The 20984-nt window shown below is 36.5% G+C and overlaps 1 protein-coding gene and 1 pseudogene across 1 annotated transcript; both read right to left on the bottom strand.

The window, feature by feature from the left end:
- Positions 1 to 4175: 4175 nt before the first annotated feature.
- LOC107704616 (2-epi-5-epi-valiolone synthase-like) lies at positions 4176 to 8903 on the bottom strand (annotated as a pseudogene).
- A 4630-nt stretch (positions 8904 to 13533) lies between these two features.
- Positions 13534 to 20967, bottom strand: LOC107704620 (myoD family inhibitor domain-containing protein-like). The gene is made up of 3 exons (XM_016507593.1): positions 20537 to 20967; positions 20234 to 20439; positions 13534 to 14128 (listed from the first exon to the last, which is right to left on the bottom strand). The coding sequence occupies exons 2-3, from the start codon at positions 20436 to 20438 to the stop codon at positions 13869 to 13871; spliced, it is 465 nt and encodes a 154-aa protein (XP_016363079.1). The 5' UTR covers position 20439; positions 20537 to 20967; the 3' UTR covers positions 13534 to 13868.
- Between the last annotated feature and the right edge of the window lie 17 nt (positions 20968 to 20984).

Genomic DNA, 20984 nt, shown 5'->3' on the forward strand with positions numbered 1-20984 from the left:
TTGAGGATCAAAAAAAAAAAAAAAAGTTTATATTTTATTCTTAACACTTGTTTGGGTTTTTAAAATTCTTACATGGTGTAAAATGACTGACTTTGTTTGTAATAATAAGCTGTACTGTTACTGTATATTTCTACTGTTTAAAAGTGCTCAACTCAGATGTACTGATGTTTGCCTTCGAGTAGCATCCAATTCGTGCCACTATTATGATCATGTAGCTGCAACTATTACCGTGTTGTTTCATAGAACTATGCAAAGATAGCTTTCAGTTGAGAAATCAACCTGTGTGTAATGGAAAGATGTTGTAAGAGTTTAGCGTAGGTAACATAGTCAGACCACTGTAAAGTGCCTTACATTACAAACCTGTCACTTAAAGCAATAGTTCACCCAAAACGTTGTTGTCAATTACTCATCCTCATGTCGTTCCAAACCTGTATAACTTTATTTCTACCGTAGAACAGAAAAAGAGCTATTTAGCAGAGAGTTCATGCTGCTCTTTTCCATACAATGAAAGTGAGTGGGGACTGGGAATTATGGAAGACTATCTGCCATGAAATAAAATAATAATAATAATAATTAAGGTAATTGCGACTTTTTTCGGTTTCTGTAACAGAATAAAAACTAAAAAAGGTAATCGCAAATTTTTATCTCACAATTCAGTAATTGCGAGTATACATCTCACAATTCAGACTTTTCTTCTCAGAATTTTGAGTTTGTCTTGCAATATCAGTTTTTTGTTCCTGAATAAAAAAATTTAAATTGTAATTGCGACTTTTTATCTCACGATTCAGTAATAGCAACATATCTTGCAATTCAGTTTTGTTTCCGCCACAAAATGAAAAATAAAAAGGTAATTGTGACATTTATCAAACAATTCCGATCTTTTATATCTCGCAATTCTGAGAAGAAAAATTCAGAATTGTGACATATAAACTTAGAGTTGCGAGAAAAGTCACAATTAACTTTTTACTTTTCATTCCATGCCGAAACAGGCTTCCATTGGGACTGTCAATTTCCAAAAAGGACAAAAAAATAAACCCTAAATTTGTAAAAAAAAAAAAAAGTACAGTACATGGGTTTGGAGTTTAGTCCTAAAGTAAGGAGACAATGTTCCTAATTTTCATTTTTGTGTGAACTATCCCTTTAAATGAAGTGTTATCATCTATATTTGTGATTTTAGACTTAGTCTTAGACTGTGGAACCCAATGGTTTCGGTCCTCGGGTGAAGTAGGGGGAATGATCTCTCAGTAGGACCACCAAAACCTAGTTAATACCGACCTGCAGGGTTTGATCAAGATTGTCTTGTATTCTGGCTTAAAGCTGAAGCGTCTTGATGCACTACAAAACTTTCAAGAACAGTTACATAAACTCCTTCACCTACTAGACAAACTACTGAAAGTCGTCCTCTGAATATAATGTTACACAGTGTTGACTACTAAAATGTTGCCAAATTCCAAGTGGAGTCTAAATATGCAGTGAAACTGTTACGTATTGTGGATTTATAGCAAAAACTGGCTGTTGCAATTTTTTCTGAGCAATAATTCAGACAATCAGGTAACAGGTAAAGCACAAGGCTCCTGTATGAATGCATATGTATCAATGAAAGGTGCCTTCAAAACAGGCTTCCGTGGAACTTCAACCAAACGCCTTTTAATAACAAATACAGATTGGTCTGTCTTTTATAAGAGTGTCTTGGCTATATAGCTAAAGATGTTTTTTGTTTTTTTTGTTAACATACTTTTGTATGATATTTTTGAAGCTTAACCAAACATTATTTAAGAAGGAACTTAGAATAGCTTGTAATGTTGATTTTTGGTTGAATTTCTTTATAAAGCATTCCTTTGATATGAATTCAGTACTGGAAGCCGGCCCACGTTAAACCTGTTGGGAAAGTCACCTTTCAGTCAAACCGTGAGACTTCTGCAGGGAAGCTTTATGAGGAAAGTAGCATTTCATTGTTGGGTTTTAAAGCTTGACAAGTGTATTGGGAATGAAAATGTTACAGACATTGGAATAAAACTGAGTGTTTTTCACAATTTCTGGAGGTTTTCATTCATGATTTGGTGTGTTTCGTTTTGTAGCACAGATGTTTTCTTGGTTCAGGAGTATAATCAATCAGACTCAACATTTCCTGTGGTGTGTTATTCTGGTTTCATGGTGGCTTCGCACTGTTCATCACACCATTTCTTGAATGCTTGGCACACAATGCTCTCTTCTGTGTCATTGAAGATTGCTGCGGGGTATGAAAAAGACAAACTGAAGGAAATTAAACAGTATGTCACAGTCTTATGGTGTTTGCTAAAAATGTGCCTGAGTACTTAAAGTTGGACTACACTCTTAAAAATAAAGGTTATTTATTGGTGTTGATGCTTCCATGAAGAACCTTTAACATTCACAGAATCTTTCCATTCCACAAAAGGTTCTTTATAGTGGAAAAGGGTTCTTTAGACCAGTGGTTCCCAACCCTGGTCCTGGAGGCACCCCAACACTGCACATTTTGCATGTCTCCTTTCTCTGACACACCAATTTCAGGTCTTGGAGTCTCTACTAATGAGCTGATGACCTGAATCGGGTGTGTTTGATTAAGGGGACATACAAAACATGCAGTGCTGGGGTGCCTCCAGGACCAGGGTTGGGAACCACTGCTTTAGACTATTAAAATGCCGGTTCTTTTAATAACTGCTCACTGAAATGTTCTTTGGGGAGCCAAAAATGGTTCTTCTATGGCATCTCTGTGAAAACCCCCTCATGGAAGCTTGATTTTTAAGAGTGTAGTCAGTTTTTGTTTAGCTCTGGAGGTCTATAATACCTGGAATAATCTATAGCAGGGTTCCTCAAATCTTGCCCTGGAGGGCCAATGCGCTGCAGAGTTTAGCTCCAACCCTGATCAAACTCACCTACCTGTGATTTTCTAATGATCCTGAAGACACTGATTAGCATGCTCAGGTGTGTTTGATTAGGGTTAGAGCTAAACTCTGCAGGAAAGTGGATCTCGTGGGCCAGATTTGAGGATCCCTGATCGATAGCATTCTCACTCATCTCAATGCCAGTTGCAGCTAGCATAAAATCACCCAATAATTATTCATGAATAAAAAAAATTTCAAAAAGTCAATACATGGCTACTTTTCAATTCTTGCAGAATGGTGTATTTATTAGCTTCGAAACATTTACAAATCTAGTTTGGAATCAGTAGTTCACGGTTTCGTTGCTTGGGGTGTTTCAGCATAGTGTTGTCGAAATTTCATTTGATTACATTTTAAAGGATTAATTAAATGATTAGGGGTTTTTTTTACATTTGATTACCACCATTTTTGATAAATACTTTGCACGAAATCATAATAGAATCCAGAAAATGTTCGGAAAAGCATTAAACACTATTATTAGATGTAAATAAATTATTAAATTGTTAAACTGTCAAACTGATTAGACATCCTTTTTTGTTATTAACATTTAAATAAACCATTAAAACGGAATGCAGAAATTTTTAAATAGAGAACACAGAATTTTGGAGAAAAAGCCCATTGACTAATTCAGGTATACCTTTGAGTACTCCCTGTTGAAAAAACCAGCATATGCTGGTTAGGCATGTTTTGACGCTCCTTTGCTGGTTTATGCTGGTCCTTTGCTGGTTTATGCTGGTCCTAGCATAAACCAGCAAAAGACCAGTTTAAACCAGCAAAGGACCAGCTAACTAATGCAAACTAATTAAATAACTAAATAATAAATCATTTGAATTATACCAGTGGAACTCTTTTTTTTTTTTTACTTCAAGGCCCCCTTATTGTCCTTCAACAATATTTGAAGGCCCCCCTCCACTCACCCAAAATATTTTAGAGCTTAGCATGACTAGAAAGATGTATATTCATTATGAAAATATTTATAGTTGTTTTAGTTTATTTTAATGATTGTTTTGTCTTATTTTAAATAATTGTATATCATCTTGAGGCCCCCTAGTGGGTCCCGGCCCCCTGGCTAAGAGCCACTGATTTATACTGTTATGCCGGGTCAGAAATTAATGAGGATTGTGTCAAAAATCACACCAAAATTAATACAAATACCCACAAAATTCAAGATATTGTTGCAAAATAGTACTTGTATGAGATCTGGATTTTTATATTATAATATATAATAAAGGCAATGGTCTTGGTCTCGGACTAGGTGGTCTTGACTCCAACGTGTTAGGATTGGTGTATGGTGGTGACCTGGCTGCACCATACATAATTCACACAATTTTTATAGCCTAGAAAACTATAATACAGTCTTAATCTCATTATACACCATCCAGACGACTCTTCACAAAAACAATATTTCGTCATGTGTTTCATCAACGCCATCTGTAGGGGATCACTAGCATTGGTGAAACAAGACCTCTGTCAGACTTCACAATAATGCTTAAAAGTCTGGGATTGGTAAGATTTTTAAATGTTTTTCAAAGAAGCCTCTTCTGCTCACCTAGGCTGCATTTATTTAATCAAAAAATACACTAAAACAGTAATATTTTGAAATATTATTACAATTTAAAGTAGCTGTTTTCTATGTGAATATATTGTAAAATTTAATTCATCCCTGTGATGTAAAGCTGAATTTTCAGCATCATTACTCCAATCTTCAGTGTCACACGATCCTTCAGAAATCATTCAGTGTTGGTTCGCTAATGCAGAAAACAGTTTTTCCTGCTTAATATTTTTGTGGAAACAGTTACTTTTTTTCAGGACTGTTTGATGAATAAAAAGTTCAAATTAACAGCATTTCTATGAAATAGAAATCTTGTGTGACTATAAATGTCTCCATGGTCACTATTTTTAATGAACTGAATGCATTCTTGCGGAGTAAAATAATTATTTTCTTAAATGTTCTTCCTAAATTCTTTTTAATTTTAAAATCTTATTTAAGTGTTACTTTTTGGTGGAAATAATATGGCGTTAAATTTGTGCCAAAAGTATTGAATATAACAAAAAAAAAATCTAAATTTAGAGAAAATAAAAACACTTTAAAAGAGAAAAAATATTTTAAAGTCAATATTTTAGCCTTAATCTTAAGAAATAAACACATCTATATATATATATATATATATATATATATATATATATATATTTCCACCAATCAGCATTCGTAATTGAACTTTCAGTTATTTATGCACCCAAAGTTATGTTAGTCAACATATCAAAATGTGTACTTCTTTAAAGCACAATTTATTTAAAGATTATTAAGATTATTGGTAATACTTCACAATAAGGTTCCATTTGTTAACTATGTTTAATGCATTAACTAACATTAACCAACAGTGAGCAATCCATTTGTTACAGTATTTATTCAACTTTGTTAACATTAGTTAATAAAAAAAACAAAACATTTTTGTCATTGTTAGTCCATGTTAGCTCAGGTCCATTAAATAATATGAATAGATACAACATTTAATTTTAGTAATGTATTAGTAAATGTTGGAATCAGCATTAACTGAGATTATTAAATGCTTTACAAGTATTTTTCTTTATTAGTTTATGTTAACTAATGTAGTTAACTAATGTTAACAAATGGAACCTTATTATAAAGTGTTACCAGATTATTAAAACATAATGATTTAAAATTTACTTTACTACACACACAATTACAAAGTGTGCTTAAGTGTGTTAAGAAGTGAACTCTTTATAAGCACACTTAAGTGGCTTTTTATTTCATTAATATTATATTATCTGCAAGTACAGTTTTTAAAAATATATACTTTTAAGATTTTAAATACACTACAAGTGCACATTCAGTACAATTAAGCGCACTCCTTTTTTAAAAGTCAGTGCATGAACCTTGAATACAATGCAAGTTGCTTTAGATGTGTAAAATGTAAACATCTTTTGAAAAACTGACCAGTATTGTGCTGTCATTCATGCACCTTCAGCATCTCGGCCATTCCATTAGAAATGTGGCAGAGTGCAGAGGAAACTCCTGTCCAGGAACGTTGCCACGAGTGGGATGTATGACCCTAGCTTATTTATACAGTTGGCAAAATTGACCCCAGTCTTTGCCCCTACACTGGTAAGCCAACATAGTAGTAGGGACACAAACATACGGAGTACGTCTGCGATACAGTGATGCAGCGAGACCCGTGATATCCAGACACACACACCACCGATAGCGATAATGGGCTCCGTACGGCGGTCAATCCCAAACTTATGGACCTCCTCCAAGATTCTGTTCACCAGAGTCATGGACTTTTTCTCCTCAGTTGTGGGTAAGGGAAGGATCTTGTACGTCACCCCCCTCGCTTTGAAATACGTTGCCACCTGGGAGCTAAAGATCGTTAACAGTATCGTCAATCACAATGAATCGCTTCATTACTTTACTGTTGTTCTTAAGGGCCTGGAGCTCTGTGGGGTTGGAGATATGGCCGAACAGTAAGGTCTCATTGCTTGCATTCAGAAGCCTCTCAAACTGATCGACCCGATAGATGAAGATGACTAACCACAGTCCATGTGACTCCATCTTCTGATGAAGACTCATAACTGTGGGGACAAGTTATCCATACTTTATTCAGTATTTCAAAAAGTACCATGGTAAAGAAGTTCTTTTCAGCATACTTTCAAACAAATTACTTATTATGGAAATAAACTTAAGTGCAAACAGAATGTGATGTTTTCAGACACTCAACTGCATCGTAATGTATTATAGTTTATATATATATATATATATATATATATATATATTCTGTATATAAATGGAATTATATTAACTTAAGAATGCTTTTGTGACAGACTTAAGTAAGACTTAACCTCTTAACTGTCACCGTCCCACTTGTGGGACGCTTGGCGCTCTTTTATTTGTTGTCCTTTTTCTCTATCAAATATTTTAGTAATCATCATAGATTATATATCATTTGAAAGCTTAGAAGCCCAAGATTCATCCTGTGAAAACCATTTTGAAATCTGATATTGCGTTACCTGTCCCCTTAGTGGGCAGTGTCAAGTGTCATATTACAAAATGTATTATGGTCTTTTAGAATCAAACGTTTTTATAATCTTGACAAAAAATGTATAATTGTAAAGGTCTGAGTCTCAGAATCCAATATTTGGTGGTTATTTTGAGATAGAATTAATATTGACAGAAATCTAGACATTTGTGACAGAAAAATGCATTAAAAAAATTCAGTGGAGTTTGGATGGCACCCGGTGGCTGTTTGTGGTATAACGCCCTAAATACAATCTCACAGGAACCTCAATTTTTTTCATATCAACTTCAAATTTGGAACATAACTTATTTAGACATAAGGCTTTAATTTTATACCATTTTTAGAGTAAAACCTGTTATGTAAAATATTTATTATATATACAATAAAATAAAATGAATATAGTGCATTTTATTTACAGTAAATTTAAACTTCTATAACTTTTTGATACTTTAATTTTTTTGAAAAAAAAAATTAACTTTGAAAAATTCCACTTGTGCAATAATCTGCTGATTTTCTTCTTTAAAAAGAGACCAACCTGAGGTCGGTATTCTAACGTATTCATAAATTACATCAATTTAAGTTTGGATAGTGCACTTTCATGCCTATTTTAAAAAATGCGGGGTGACAGTTAATCTGTATATGTAATTTCAAAATTACTTCAGTTGTCTTTGAAATATGGTTAAAGTGCTGAATGTACTGACAAGCATTTATGGTCAACTAAAATATACTTTAATGTCATTTCTATTGAAACTTGTCTGACATGTATTTAATATATATTTCTAATTAAGCATTTGTAATGAAACTGCAAAATATATGAATTGTATATCAACTTGTATAAATATATTGAAATGTATATCGACTAACACAACAGTTAAAATTATAATCAAGTACTTATACATCTTCAGTAGGCCTATGTTAGTCAACACATCTTTGAAGCATGACAAAATGTTATTAATGAGTAAAACCTTTAAATTTACATTTTTACAAATTTGACATTATTTTAAAAGTGTGTTACGAAACAGTCATGAAAGTGAACTCTTTAAATACATGTGGCCTTTTTTAATTAATATTACATAAGTACTTTTTATTATATACATTTAAGATTTGAAATACACTACAAGTGCACATTCAATACAATTAAGTGCACTTCTTTCTCACAAAGGAAGGTTTGTTGTGTTCTATGGCATCTGTTGTTTAACATTGCATACAACTTTTTGTACTATGATAAAAACTACCGGGGGATTTTTTTGTTTTTTTTTACATTTGCTACTGTTTTACCAGGTTTTTGTGATTTTATCTATGTAAAATCAAGTTTATTTACATGTACCATAATACCATGTTGTTTGGACTTGTACCACTTTTTTTTTTTTTTTGGATACGTACCATAGAATTTTTTTTACATGAATCATTTTTGTCTAGTAAAACATGTCATTCTTTGGAAAGCCTTGGAATACCATGTAAATATTGCATGTGAATATGGTCATCATTGCGTATAGCCTACATTCATGTACCAAGCCAGTACCATTTTTGTAAGATCGGAGAATAGTGTCTATTAAATACTAGACACTTTCACCCACTTACCCAAAATACACACACTGTAAACTTGACCTCATGCTCTCAAGCTGTAAGGTTAGTTCTTAAAATAGAAAAGCACTTCAACATGAAGTAAACAACTCACTAAAGACTTTAATGTTAACCGATTTAAGAAAGACAAAAGTGATTAAATATGTGTTTTATTCTACTTACTATATTCTGTAATGCAAAATGTGTTTAAAAATGTCAAATGTTTCATTCAGCCGAGTTTTATCACAGTACATCCAGCCTGAAACAGTAACGAAGCACCATCTATGATGTCAGAGTGACTTCAGAGTGGTAATTCATCATTGTATACTCACATCTTGGCATCTGACAGCCGTTCCTCGACGCGCTCACAGTCTGCAGTCTGTCTGCTCCACGTAGTCTGCATGCACCAATCTGAATTCAGTCACATGATCACAGTCTCCGTCACTGATTTTTGAAGCATGAGACATATTGAAGTTGAAATAGTGAAGGTTGGCCACTTGCCGACTCGTGCCAAGCGTATAACAGGCATATAATAATGCCACTGCTGAGGTGAGGTGATGGTGGAGGGTGGAACTGTAGGGAAACTATAAATAGATGCACATTAAAGGATCTGCATGGAGGGTGCATGGTGGTTGCTCAGTGGACAGCATTGGTTGAGTCCCTGGTTTGGGTCCCGGCTGAGCCGGGGGCGCATTTCGGTCTGAAGTTTGGCATGTTCTCCAGGTGTTGGTGCAATGCCTGGTTTCCTCTGCAGGTCAGGCCAAATGAATGGAGGTGTGGACTAGCCATTGGACTGGCCAAAGTGTTTCTGGGACACTGGGATAGGCGCCATCATCCCTACGACCCTACATAGGACAAGTGGTTTGGAGAATAGATGGATCTATATATAATGAATTAATGGAAATACAGAAACTGAGCATTTTCACTGTTGTGAGCGACCTTCGCAATATGTACCATATTTATTACTAAACCTCATTTTTACCTGAAAGTGCCATCTTAAATTTCATACTGTACTTGGTAACACTTTATTTTGAGGACCAATTCTCACTATTAACTAGTTGCTTATTAGCATGCATATTAGTAGCATATTGGCTGTTTATTAGTAGGCTATTTATAAAGCACAAATTAATGCCTTATTCTGCATGACCATATTTTAGATCCCTTAATCAAACCCAATACCTAATCTCAACAACTACCTTAGTAACTATTAATAAGCAGCAAATTACAGCGTTTGAGGCAAATGTCATAGTTCACAGCTAGTTCATAGTACAGTTTTGCTCAATTGCGAACACACAACATGAAACAATTCACCATTTTCTCACAACTATAAACACAGTCTCAAAATTACACACCAACAAACTTCAAATTTCCAGGTCAAAATCAAACATTTTCGTAAAAAAAAAACAAAAAAACTCTTGTCTAAACTTTGACCTCAAATGACACAAACCTGTCAAATATGTGTGACTGCTTCACTGCCTAATGAACACTAGAGATCAATTCAAAACACCTCCTTTTGGGAATCAGGAATCATTTTGCAAGTCAATGTCTGTTATAGTATGCAGTATAAATACAGGGGTGCAAATATAGTAAAATTCAGCAATAAGCTTTAAGAAAGGTTTACTTTTATTTCACCATAAAGAGATCTTGCAGATGAAAAGCACTAGAAAAGTTCAAAAACCAATGTGAACACAATAGAATATACTGTCAGTTACTGTACAGCAATAAATAACTCCTCTGCCACATTGCATTACCTTGTTAATGACCTTATTTGTCATACTAGAGCAGTTTCTTAGTCTTCTGACAAAAGACTGACTTCTACCCCCCTTAGACAGTCACCTCTCAGTTCTGCAAAAATACAGTACATGTCAGAAGTACTTGGCTACAAATCAGTTCAACAGTTACGAGTTTAAGGGTTTACAACTTGAGCTATAGTATTTACTGTCCATAGAATAGTGAAAGTTCTCTCATCTGAAGTACTGCTACTGTCTACTGTCATTACGGTAACTGCAAGTAGTGTAAAACCCAGTAGATGAGCCTGCAGGCCAACTTCCCTCACAGTCATTCCATACACAAGAACGCGCTCAACTAAAGTGCTTTGTATTTCATCAGGAACAAACGTCTTTTGACCCGTCCCCTTCAGTTTTTCCCCTCCCCTTCCTGTTCCGTCTCCCACTAGTAGAATTAATTTTCTAAATCACATAATCACCTGTGCTCTTTTTTAATATCATCCTGAGATTTTGAATGGTGTGTCATAAGTTTTGCCACTTAATGTTTATAGATGGATAAATGTGTGCTATCTGAGTTCATATTGTGATGCTCGAGTTAATTATACTTGTGTTGAATGAGAACGTGGTTTGGGTTTTGCAGAAAACATTGAGCGAATTGGAATGTGTGTGAAAACAGGTGAAATGTGTTCAAAGTTTTGAGAAATATCTTTGTTTGGAAAACTGAATGAATGGTTTAGGAAATTTGGCCAAATGAATCAGTTATAGTGTGTTAGCAATCAAGAAAAACTGTAAGAGTTGGTCCCCAAACTAAAGTGTGACTGATGTTTCTTAGGCCTGGGACTTAACCGATTTTAAAACCATGGGAGACCACAGACATGAAGACAGTTTCAACTGATTTTCAGCCTTTTAATCCTCTGAACGCGCACACTAGATGATTCGACCAGACCACGCAAACACACACTTGCTGATTGTCGGAACGATTTCACAGTAACACAAGATCTCACTGAGACTCGTGAGATCAAACGTGACTAGAGCAGAAAAACACAGGACAGTTGACGTGGTCAGCTGGCTCTCCTGGCGCACGTTCTGTTGTAGTGAAAAACTAAAAATAAAAAAAAAAAGAGTATGGGTGATGTTCTTTCTCAGTACTCTACTTTCGTGGCATATTTGTGGCTGCCAGGTTTCAGCTATAGAAGCACGAAGAAAACAGAAGTATGAAAAAAAATAGTAGTAGCTTCTGATTAGCTAACAGTCAACTAGCACATTCAAGTGAGTGCTATTACTTACTAAATCGTGAATTTGAGCTTGTTGTTAGTTAATAGTAGATACTAGGATGTCAATATTACTCATATGTCTTGAAGTTATTCTTTCATGAAGGAACAGTATTTTAAAGTGTTAACAGATCATCTTCAAAGCTGCAGAAATGTTTATGAATTTTAAAGCCTACATACAAGTTAGACTATAAATGAACTTCACCATGAAACTACACCAACTTCAGCATCACCATTAAGCTTCTGACAACTCTTTCGACCTTCATTTATAGTCTATAAGTTGTAAAGTGTTTGTTAGAAATGTTAGCAAGAGGAGGATTAGGTCACACTTTATTTTAAGGTCCAATTCTCGCTATTAATCGCTAAACTATTAATAAACTCCTAATTTACAGCTTATTAATAGTTGGTAAGGTAGTTGTTAAGTTTAGGTATTGGGTAGGATTAGGGATGTAGAATATGGTCATGTAGAATAAAGCATTAATGTGTGCTTTATAAATACTACACTCTAAAAAGTGCTGGGTTAAAAAATAACCCAACCTTAACCCAGCTGCTGGGTAACTATGGGACAGAACACGCGCTGGGTTGTTTTGACCCAAGTGCTGGGTTTAACCGTTTTACCCAGAATGCTGGGTTGTTTATTTGACCCAACCAGTGGGTAAGGTTAACTGTGTTGCTGGGTTAAACAAACAACATTACATTTAAGTAACACATAATATTACATACCAGTAATATAGTGGTTTAGCGTTATAAAAGTAAGGGGTATAACGTTACCTGAGGAAAAAAGAGCGCGAAAATGCTCAACATAAAAATGATGGATCTATCGTCGGATTCGGCACGTCGCAGACATTTACTTGAAAAAAGTATGCCCTTAAAAGATAAATTTTAGAACGAAATGGTCTAATTCTGACAAAACATTACAAAGCACACACACACACACACACACACACACACACACATATATAACTTTAATTAACGACAAGGCGATTGCTGAGGCCATTAAAAAAAAAAAAAGTACCTCGCTAAGGTTAGGCGGCTACTTGATCATTCACAGAATAACGTTACCCCGTACAGCGACAGATCAAATAACTTACGCATTAAACAGAGAAATCAGTGTGCTCTTACCTCAACTTATTAAAAATAGAGGTAAATAATCATAGCATCATATTAACTTACTTTATAATCCTGCTTGCGATGTGCGTGACCGTCTGACGACGAGACGAGTGAAGAATCCAGAAAGTTCGATGAAGAGGAAAAATGAATAAACCTGTTGGGTCAAAATAACCCAACCCAGCTGTTCAGTGGTGAAAGAACCCCTTACAGTCCATTTGACCCAGCATGAGCAACCCAACTGTGTGTTTACATTACCTCAAACAACCCAGAATTATGACCCAGCACAATTAACCCAAAAATGTGTTTACAGAAATAACCCAGCACTTTTTAGAGTGTAATAACCAGCCAATATGTTAATAATAGGGATGCTAAGAAGCAACTAGTTAAAAGTGAGAATTGGTCCGTAAACTAACGTGTTACAGAGGATTATGAAAGCAGATTAGCGACCAGATGAGTTTACCTGCTTGGCGTGATGAGATCTAATGACCCCACACTCTAAAAAATGCTGGGTTAAATACAACCCAGTGCTGGTTTTAGAGTGCAATAACCACTTTAGGCCCCTTTAGCCATTTGTTAGCAATCACTTTTTTCAAGAAAAATAAAAGCTTTAAAAATCACAGTGTTTTACTAATGCATTTTATGTTATAGAATAAAACATAAATATCTTGTATGATCACAGGCATTTGACCAAAAACCCATTAAAAAAACCCACTGACTTCAGGACAGTGGAACCAAACATACCAAAATACTAGCTTGTTTCTGGGTTTTAGGATTCATTTCTGTAGCATATTCAAACCTTGTAAGGGTCATAAGCAAGTCAAAATTCATATCTTGTAAGGCAGAAAGACATTTAAAGGTTTTTACTATGTTACATTCACTTCATGTATCATATAGGTGGCCTTTGGCTCATCTTACCCACACCTACCATTTTTCATGCTTTACACAATGGATAGGTTAAACGTTCACATTTAGGTTTAGTTTTCACATCCCATCACATGGACGCAAAACGAATTCCCATAAGAAGAATCGCAAATATATTCACCCAGTACTTTCCTTAAATTACATGATCTTGTCCTGAAAATGCTGTCACATGCTTTATTTTGTTGCCAAAAAGAAGAGGTGACAATTTACCCTATTTTTTCAAAACAAGCAACTGTGTCTCGTTTTGAAACGCACACCATGTGGAATCGGGAATCGAGCACCGATGGAGAATCTCCATCCTGAATGATTTGCTCTGATCTCCAGACAGCTAAGAGGCTGTTAGCGGTAGCAGACCTCAGATATCTCCATCGCCAGCTCTATCAGCTCACTGGCATCTTGACAGGAGTTCATGAAACCACAGTCAAAATCCACGTTACAGCTGCAGCAGTCTTTTCCTTTGGACGGCTCATCCGAGGTGTTGTAATACTTGTAAGAGGGGAAGCAGCGGCCAAACGCCCGCTCACAAGTGTCAGGCAGCATGGCCATAACATCACAGAAGCGGCAGTACAGGCAAGCCAGCAGGATGGAGGCGCAGTCATCTGGAGAGACGGAAATCAACAAATCAAGCATGTTTCAGAGACACTGAAGAAAATGGGAGCCTTGCTTGGCTATGCAGAACTTGAAAGGTGGTCAGTGGGGTTATTTTTCAAATGTTGTGGGCCCATGTAGACTCACAGCTGGTTATATACATTGCTACACACACTCAACAATCACACGAGACATGGCAAGGTGGGCTCAAAACAGGGTCGGCTCATGGGTTTGTGGGGCCCAGGAAAGATCATAAAAAATGGGCCCCAGCAAAACAGACATAACATTGAAACTACACAAACATGAGAACTGCACTGAATTATAGCACTTAAAATAAGCACACTGTAGTTTGTTGACTTTAAGTGATAAGTGTTTCACTATTTTTAATCACCTTTCAGCTTTTATCAGATCACCTAAATAGTGGTGTGACAAATAAATGATAAAAGTACAAATAAAACATGTAGAGATTGATATGAGACAAATTTTACTACAGAAATGATGGTTACATTTGAAATTCGACACTTGAGTGCTTTAAAAATGATTTCCTCTTAGAAATTGCTATAGTAAATTTCAAAATTAATTACAAAGAAACAGTAAGTAACACATTGAATTAAACATGAAATTTTGAAGTAAGAGAGACTAAAATAGTGTTTTCTTTTAAAATATAATTGAAAAATCATTTTCACGGTGTATATACACAGAGAGCAGATCTTTCGTATACCGTATATACAGTTTAGTTATTGTACAGATTAATTGCCCACATTTTTGCTTTAGATTATTTAATTCATTCATTCATTCATTCATTCATACTAATCATACTACTACTTACATTTACATTTATTCATTTAGCAAACACTTTTATCCAAAGTGACTTACAATTGAGGAATACAACAAGCGATTCATCACAGGAAGTGCTCGTAATACAAAGTTTCAGACATTGTTCAGATTAGTACAAGTACTAGACGGAGGAGAAAGCAAAGTTTTTTTTTTTTTTCAGGAAGCAGTCAAATGTTGACAAAAGAGACGAGTCACTTGAAGCACACAAGCTGTCACTTGAAAATTGTCAGGGATTCAGTATTCCGTATGGGGGTGGGAACGGTGAATGAAAATGTTCTGGAAAGTGATTTTGTGCCTCTCTGTGATTGTACCACGAGGCGCCACTCCCTTGTACATCTCAGGCTTCTGGAGGGGGTGTAGATTCATAAGAGTGAGTTGAAGTAGGAGGGTGCTGAGCCTGTGGCTGTATTATATGCAAGCATCAATATCTTGAACTTGATGCGAGCCACAATCGGCAGCCAGTGCAGGGAGATAAAGAGAAGTGTGATGTGGGCCCTTTTGGGCTCATTAAAGACCAGTTGTGCTGCTGCATTCGGAATCATTTGAAGAGGTTTGATTGTGCACGATGGAAGTCCTGCCAGAAGAACATTGCAGAAGTCCAGCCTAGAAATGACAAGGGCCTGGACAAGAACTTGTGCAGCATGCTCTGTTAGGAAGGACCTGACCTTTCTGATGTTGTGCAATTCAAACCTGAAAGATCGAGCGGTTAACGTCCAGTTGGTTATTCTGTGAAAGAAATAATGATACCTGGTTGAAAACAACTCGTTCAAGTGTTTTCACTGTGAATGGAAGAAGAGAGACAGGTCTGTAGATCTGCAAGTGAAGGTTTTTTGGGCAGTAGGGTTACCCGAGCCTGCTGAAAATGTGTTGGTGTTATGTGTGAATGCTGGTAAGAGTATAGGAGAGATTGCTTATAAAGGTGTAACGGGATTGGGTCTAGATGGCAGGTTGTAGGGTGGCTGGAGAGGAGAAGTTTCGTTACTTCTGACTCAGTGAGGGGACAGAAGGAGGAGAGGAGAGTTTTAGCAGTGGATATGGTTGGTTGAGAATGGAAGAAGAGAGACAGGTCTGTAGATCTGCAAGTGAAGGTTTTTTTGGGCAGTAGGGTTACCCGAGCCTGCTGAAAATGTGTTGGTGATATGTGTGAATGCTGGTAAGAGTATAGGAGAGATTGCTTATAAAGGTGTAACGGGATTGGGTCTAGATGGCAAGTTGTAGGGTGGCTGGAGAGGAGAAGTTTCGTTACTTCTGACTCAGTGAGGGGACAGAAGGAGGAGAGGAGAGTTTTAGCAGTGGATATGGTTGGTTTGAGTTCCTGTGTTTATGGAGTTGAGAACTGACTGCTGATGGTTTTAGTTTTGTCTGTGAAGAATGTGGCAAAATTATCAGCTGTTAAAGAGGTGGTGGAGAGGGACAGAGAAGAGATTTTAATGTTTTGAAGAGATTACGTGTGTCTGAAGCGCGGTTGATCTTGTTGTGGAAATATGAAGATTTGGCAGTATGGACTTCAGCAGAGAAAGATGAAAGCAAAGACTGATCCATACTCAGGTCTGACGGATCTTTCGATTTGCGCCATTTTCTCTCTGCTGCTCTGAGTTTGGACCGATGTTTGTACCGAACATCAGACAGCCAGGGGTTAGAAGGGGTAGCATGTGCTGGCCTGGAGGAGAGAGGACATATATTGTCTAGACAAGAAGTTAAAGTGGAGCATAAAGTGTCAGTTGCTGCATTCACATCCAGAGATGAGAAATGGGTGGGTGAGGGAAGAGAGAAAGACACTACAGAGGAAAGATGGGAGGGTGAAAGGGAGCGTAGGTTTCCCTTAAAAGTAACCGGTAGAGGGGCATTTAGCAGGATGTAGGTTACATGTTATAAAGAAGTCAGAGATGTGTAGGGGTTTTACCAAAATGTTGTCTGCAATACAATTGTGTGTGTAAATGAAGTCAAGCTGGATGCCTGATTTGTGAGTGCTTGTGGTGGTAAGCCGTTTGAGATCAAATGAAGCAAGGAGTGAATGGAAGTCTGCAGCATAAGGCTTCTCCAGATGGATGTTGAGGTCGCCAAAGATTACAAGTGGATTGCCATCCTCAGGGAATGAGGACAGCAGCCCATCCAGCTCCTCTATAAAGGTGCCCAATTGACCAGGAGGGCAATAAATTACTACAACATGGAGTTCTATAGGAGCTGCTACCGTAATAGCATGAGATTCAAAGGAGTTATTATTGCATAGGGGAGAGTGGGTTGAGTATTTCCAATTGTTAGAAATGAGAAGACCAGTACTCCCACCCCTCCGAACCTGACGGGGGGTGTGAGAGAAAGAAGTTGTTAGAGAGAGCAGCAGGGGTTGCTGAGTCTTCCGGACGAATCCTGGTCTCAGTCAAGCCCAAGATACTAAGAGTAGACTGAGAAGCAATTGCTGGAATGAAGTCTGCCTTGTTGACTGCTAACTGGCAATTCCAGAGACCCACAGAAAAAGAGAGAGGTGCAGTAGAAGTGGTGCAGATTGGATGCAAGTTAGCAAGATTGCGTTGCCGTCAGCGTTTGATGTTAGAGTGTTGAGAGACAACAAGAATGTATTGGAAACACATGATAGATGTGGAAAAGAGAGGGCAGAAAGGAGAGTGTGTAAAGGGGAAAATAAGAGATACTTATGTGCTTTGTCGGTATTGTTGCTCGGTTGAGTCGCGCAGGTAGAGTCGCAGGTCTTTACCCAAGTTGGTCTTCACACGAGGAGGCTGAATGCCTTCACAAGGCGAATGGCTCAAATCGAAACTACTGCGAGACAGTTCGCCACTTAAGTGCAGTAAATAAGCAATACAAATATCAAAAGTTTCTTCTGAGCCAACAGCTATTATTCTAATTACAAATAAGTGCAATCAAAATACAAATTATAACGAAAACAAAAGATAGTAAACAAAATAATCCTTCCTAGCAGCAAATAAAAATCTAAACAACAGAAATAGAAACTAAGTATTAAGCAAACACACGCTACCGCCTTCTCTGCTGACTAATCGCTTCTCCTGCAAGGGAATATTTACTAAATATGCAAGGGAATACTGCTCATACTACTATTATTATTATTATTAAATTGCGCACATTTTCACTCTGGATTATTTATTTGATTCATTCATTAATGTATGCCTTTCATTAATTAATTCATTCATTTATACTACTACTACAACTACTACTACTAGAAAATAATAATAATAATTGCTTTTTTATTATTTATACTTTTTATTTATTTTTCAAGTAATTGTATAGATTTGTTTTTGTGGGCCTGGTCTGAAGCTCGCTAAATAGGTCTAGAACCATCCCTGGGTGGCAATAATAATGCAATAGTGCTTTCGCAAACACTAATATAGCATGGTACAGTCATACTATCATGTCCAAAATGCATGGTGATACCATAGTACAAACTTTTTTTTTTAATGATAGCTGCATGAATATTTGTGAAAGGTCATATTCTGGTTGTCACCTAGCTTTAATAAATATTCCCTTGCATATTTACTTTCAGTGTGCAACGGAAGTGCTGGTGGTTGTTAAGTTCAGTGTACATCACTCGGTCATCATTACCTCAACACTTCTTCTTGCATACATTATTTATTTTTGCAGACATCCGTGCACCAAGTTAAGTGCAGCCTGCCATAAACGGCTCTAATTACACTGAAAATGGCAGCAATCAGCCATTATAGACAGGATGAGAGATGGATGGCTGAAATGAGAAATGAACAATCCATATGTTACATTCTTTCATCAACACATGATTCCTCAAAATTATGATTATGGCACATGTGAGGCCACTTTGCACAGAATCAGACTAATGCCACATGTGACGCCTAGGAACTCTCTATAGGTGTGTAATTATATTAAGGGTTGTTGGAGCAGAAATGGAGCACATAATGCACAGCTGGGAGAAATAAGTGGTCATCTGAAGCCATTAATGTAACAGTATACAATCCCCTGGTGAACTAACCTAACAGCTAGAGAAACAGAGCGGCCCAAATATAGTTTCACTATAAAGGATGAGCACACAATAGTCAAGAGAATTATATTTCAATATATCTCAAAGTACAGGTTTATGGTCATCTATCTTACATAAGGCTTTTATGAGCTCTGTCACTCCTGGAGTCTTTTAGCATCTGAGTGTTGGTGTAAGTGCTCATAAAAGTGCACTTCACTCTGCAGGGGAGCTGCAAGCGCCTCCAATTAACATGTTTACAAGTGTGTCCGGGACAAGAGTGAGTGACCGGTACTTCAGCGGGTGTTGAAACAACAGAATTTAACAGTAAAGGACTTTAAACAGCAACCAAAAGCAATTTTAGCTTTGTAGTTTCTGCAGAATAATGTTTCTGAAACAAACTCAAAACAGACCAATGTATAACATGCTTTATAATAACACGGTAAACAATTCCACATATTTCAGCTTAATGTTTAGTTGCTGCTTTAAATTTTTTTATAATCAAATTGGTTGTACTAGTAATTTTCAAACCTAAATAATATAGAACTGACTTAAAAAAAAAAAAAAAAAAAAACAACTGTGAAATATGATTACAATTTAAAATAACTGTTTTCTATTTTAATATATTTTAAAATGTAATTTAATTGTGTTATGGCAAAGCTGAATTTTCAGCATCATTATTTCAGTCTTCAGTGTCATATGCTCAAAAATGTATTATTATTATTTCTTGTTATCTTTTATAACAACATAATTGTCTTTATTGTCACTTTGGATCAATTTAATGTGTCCTTGCTGAATAAAATTAATAATTTCTTCAAAAGACAGACAAAAAAACAACAACAACATTGATGATTGGTTGTTTGGCTATTGAACAGTAGTGTGCAGATACAATTTTATGCATTACATATACATACATCTAATTGGTCTATTTGTGCTAATAATAGAATAATTGAAATAATAATTGAATAATAATTTAAAGCTATTATATGTGGTGCCCATCTGTAAAAAAATATATATATATTCGTAATCATTTCTATATTATCAGTTCATCTTATTTATCAGTTTTATTAAATTATGTAATTATTATTGAATATTACAAATCCTTAATTATTATAAATGTTATTAAATTATTCGTATCCGTTTATCTTCAGATGGATACTCCATGAGTGTTTAATTGATTTAGTCATATTCACAATTAAACCGCAATTGTTTTACGCACACATTAAACAGGTTTAAGGCCACTGTCCCTTCAGCAGCCAGGACAACTTCTACATACTGGACACAGCAGAAACATCCAAACAGAGAAGTACTGAAGTTGTACCTGCTGCGTCAGGCTGATAGGACTCAAAGGAGGTGAAGGAGCTGCTCTGGGCGCTGGGCTTTCCACGCGAGCAGAGCGAAGCACTGGATCCTGCCCACTCACTGTCCCCTGAGGACACGAGGGACACGGGCTCCGCTTCAGCGTCCCCGTCCTGCTCCGAGATGGTGCTCAACCTCCTCACCCCACTAACCACAGCTTCACTCATTCTGCATGCAAAACGCAATCATAGATGGAAATGAGAACTAATATTACAGCAAAAGGAGATGCTAAAGCGAGACATGGAGGAACAAAATCATACCATACCTTGGAGTGACTCCAGCAGCCCTGCCTCTTGATATGAGCCTGTTATTCCCAAAAACAAATGAGCTAAATACTTCAGTCGGATCTGAGCTTAACACGTGCCAGAGTCAACCAATAGTTTGGCCGTTATGCCCAGAACTATCCCAAAACAAGATGTAATTGCTACGCAGATGAATCTGCAATAATACGCCTGACTTGAGCGTGAGAAAGAAGATATGAGTGGAATATCTTTATAATAACCTGTGCTGAATAAATTATTAAACACCATCCACGTGCAAAGAGTCTCTGAAGAGTTTCCAGCGTGGCTGCAGTTTTGTGAAATGGATTTCATGAGGGTTTCTGCTGCTGCAGCATTTCAGGGATGGTTCTTTGGTTTTAATGCGGCTAAATTATATTAAAGTTGACAAAAAAAAAAAAAAAGAGCCAGTTTGCAAAGCTTTGTCCTGCCGAA

The sequence above is a fragment of the Sinocyclocheilus anshuiensis genome, unplaced genomic scaffold (genome assembly GCF_001515605.1).
Source record: "Sinocyclocheilus anshuiensis isolate Anshui unplaced genomic scaffold, SAMN03320099.WGS_v1.1 scaffold2232, whole genome shotgun sequence".
NCBI lineage: Eukaryota > Metazoa > Chordata > Actinopteri > Cypriniformes > Cyprinidae > Sinocyclocheilus > Sinocyclocheilus anshuiensis.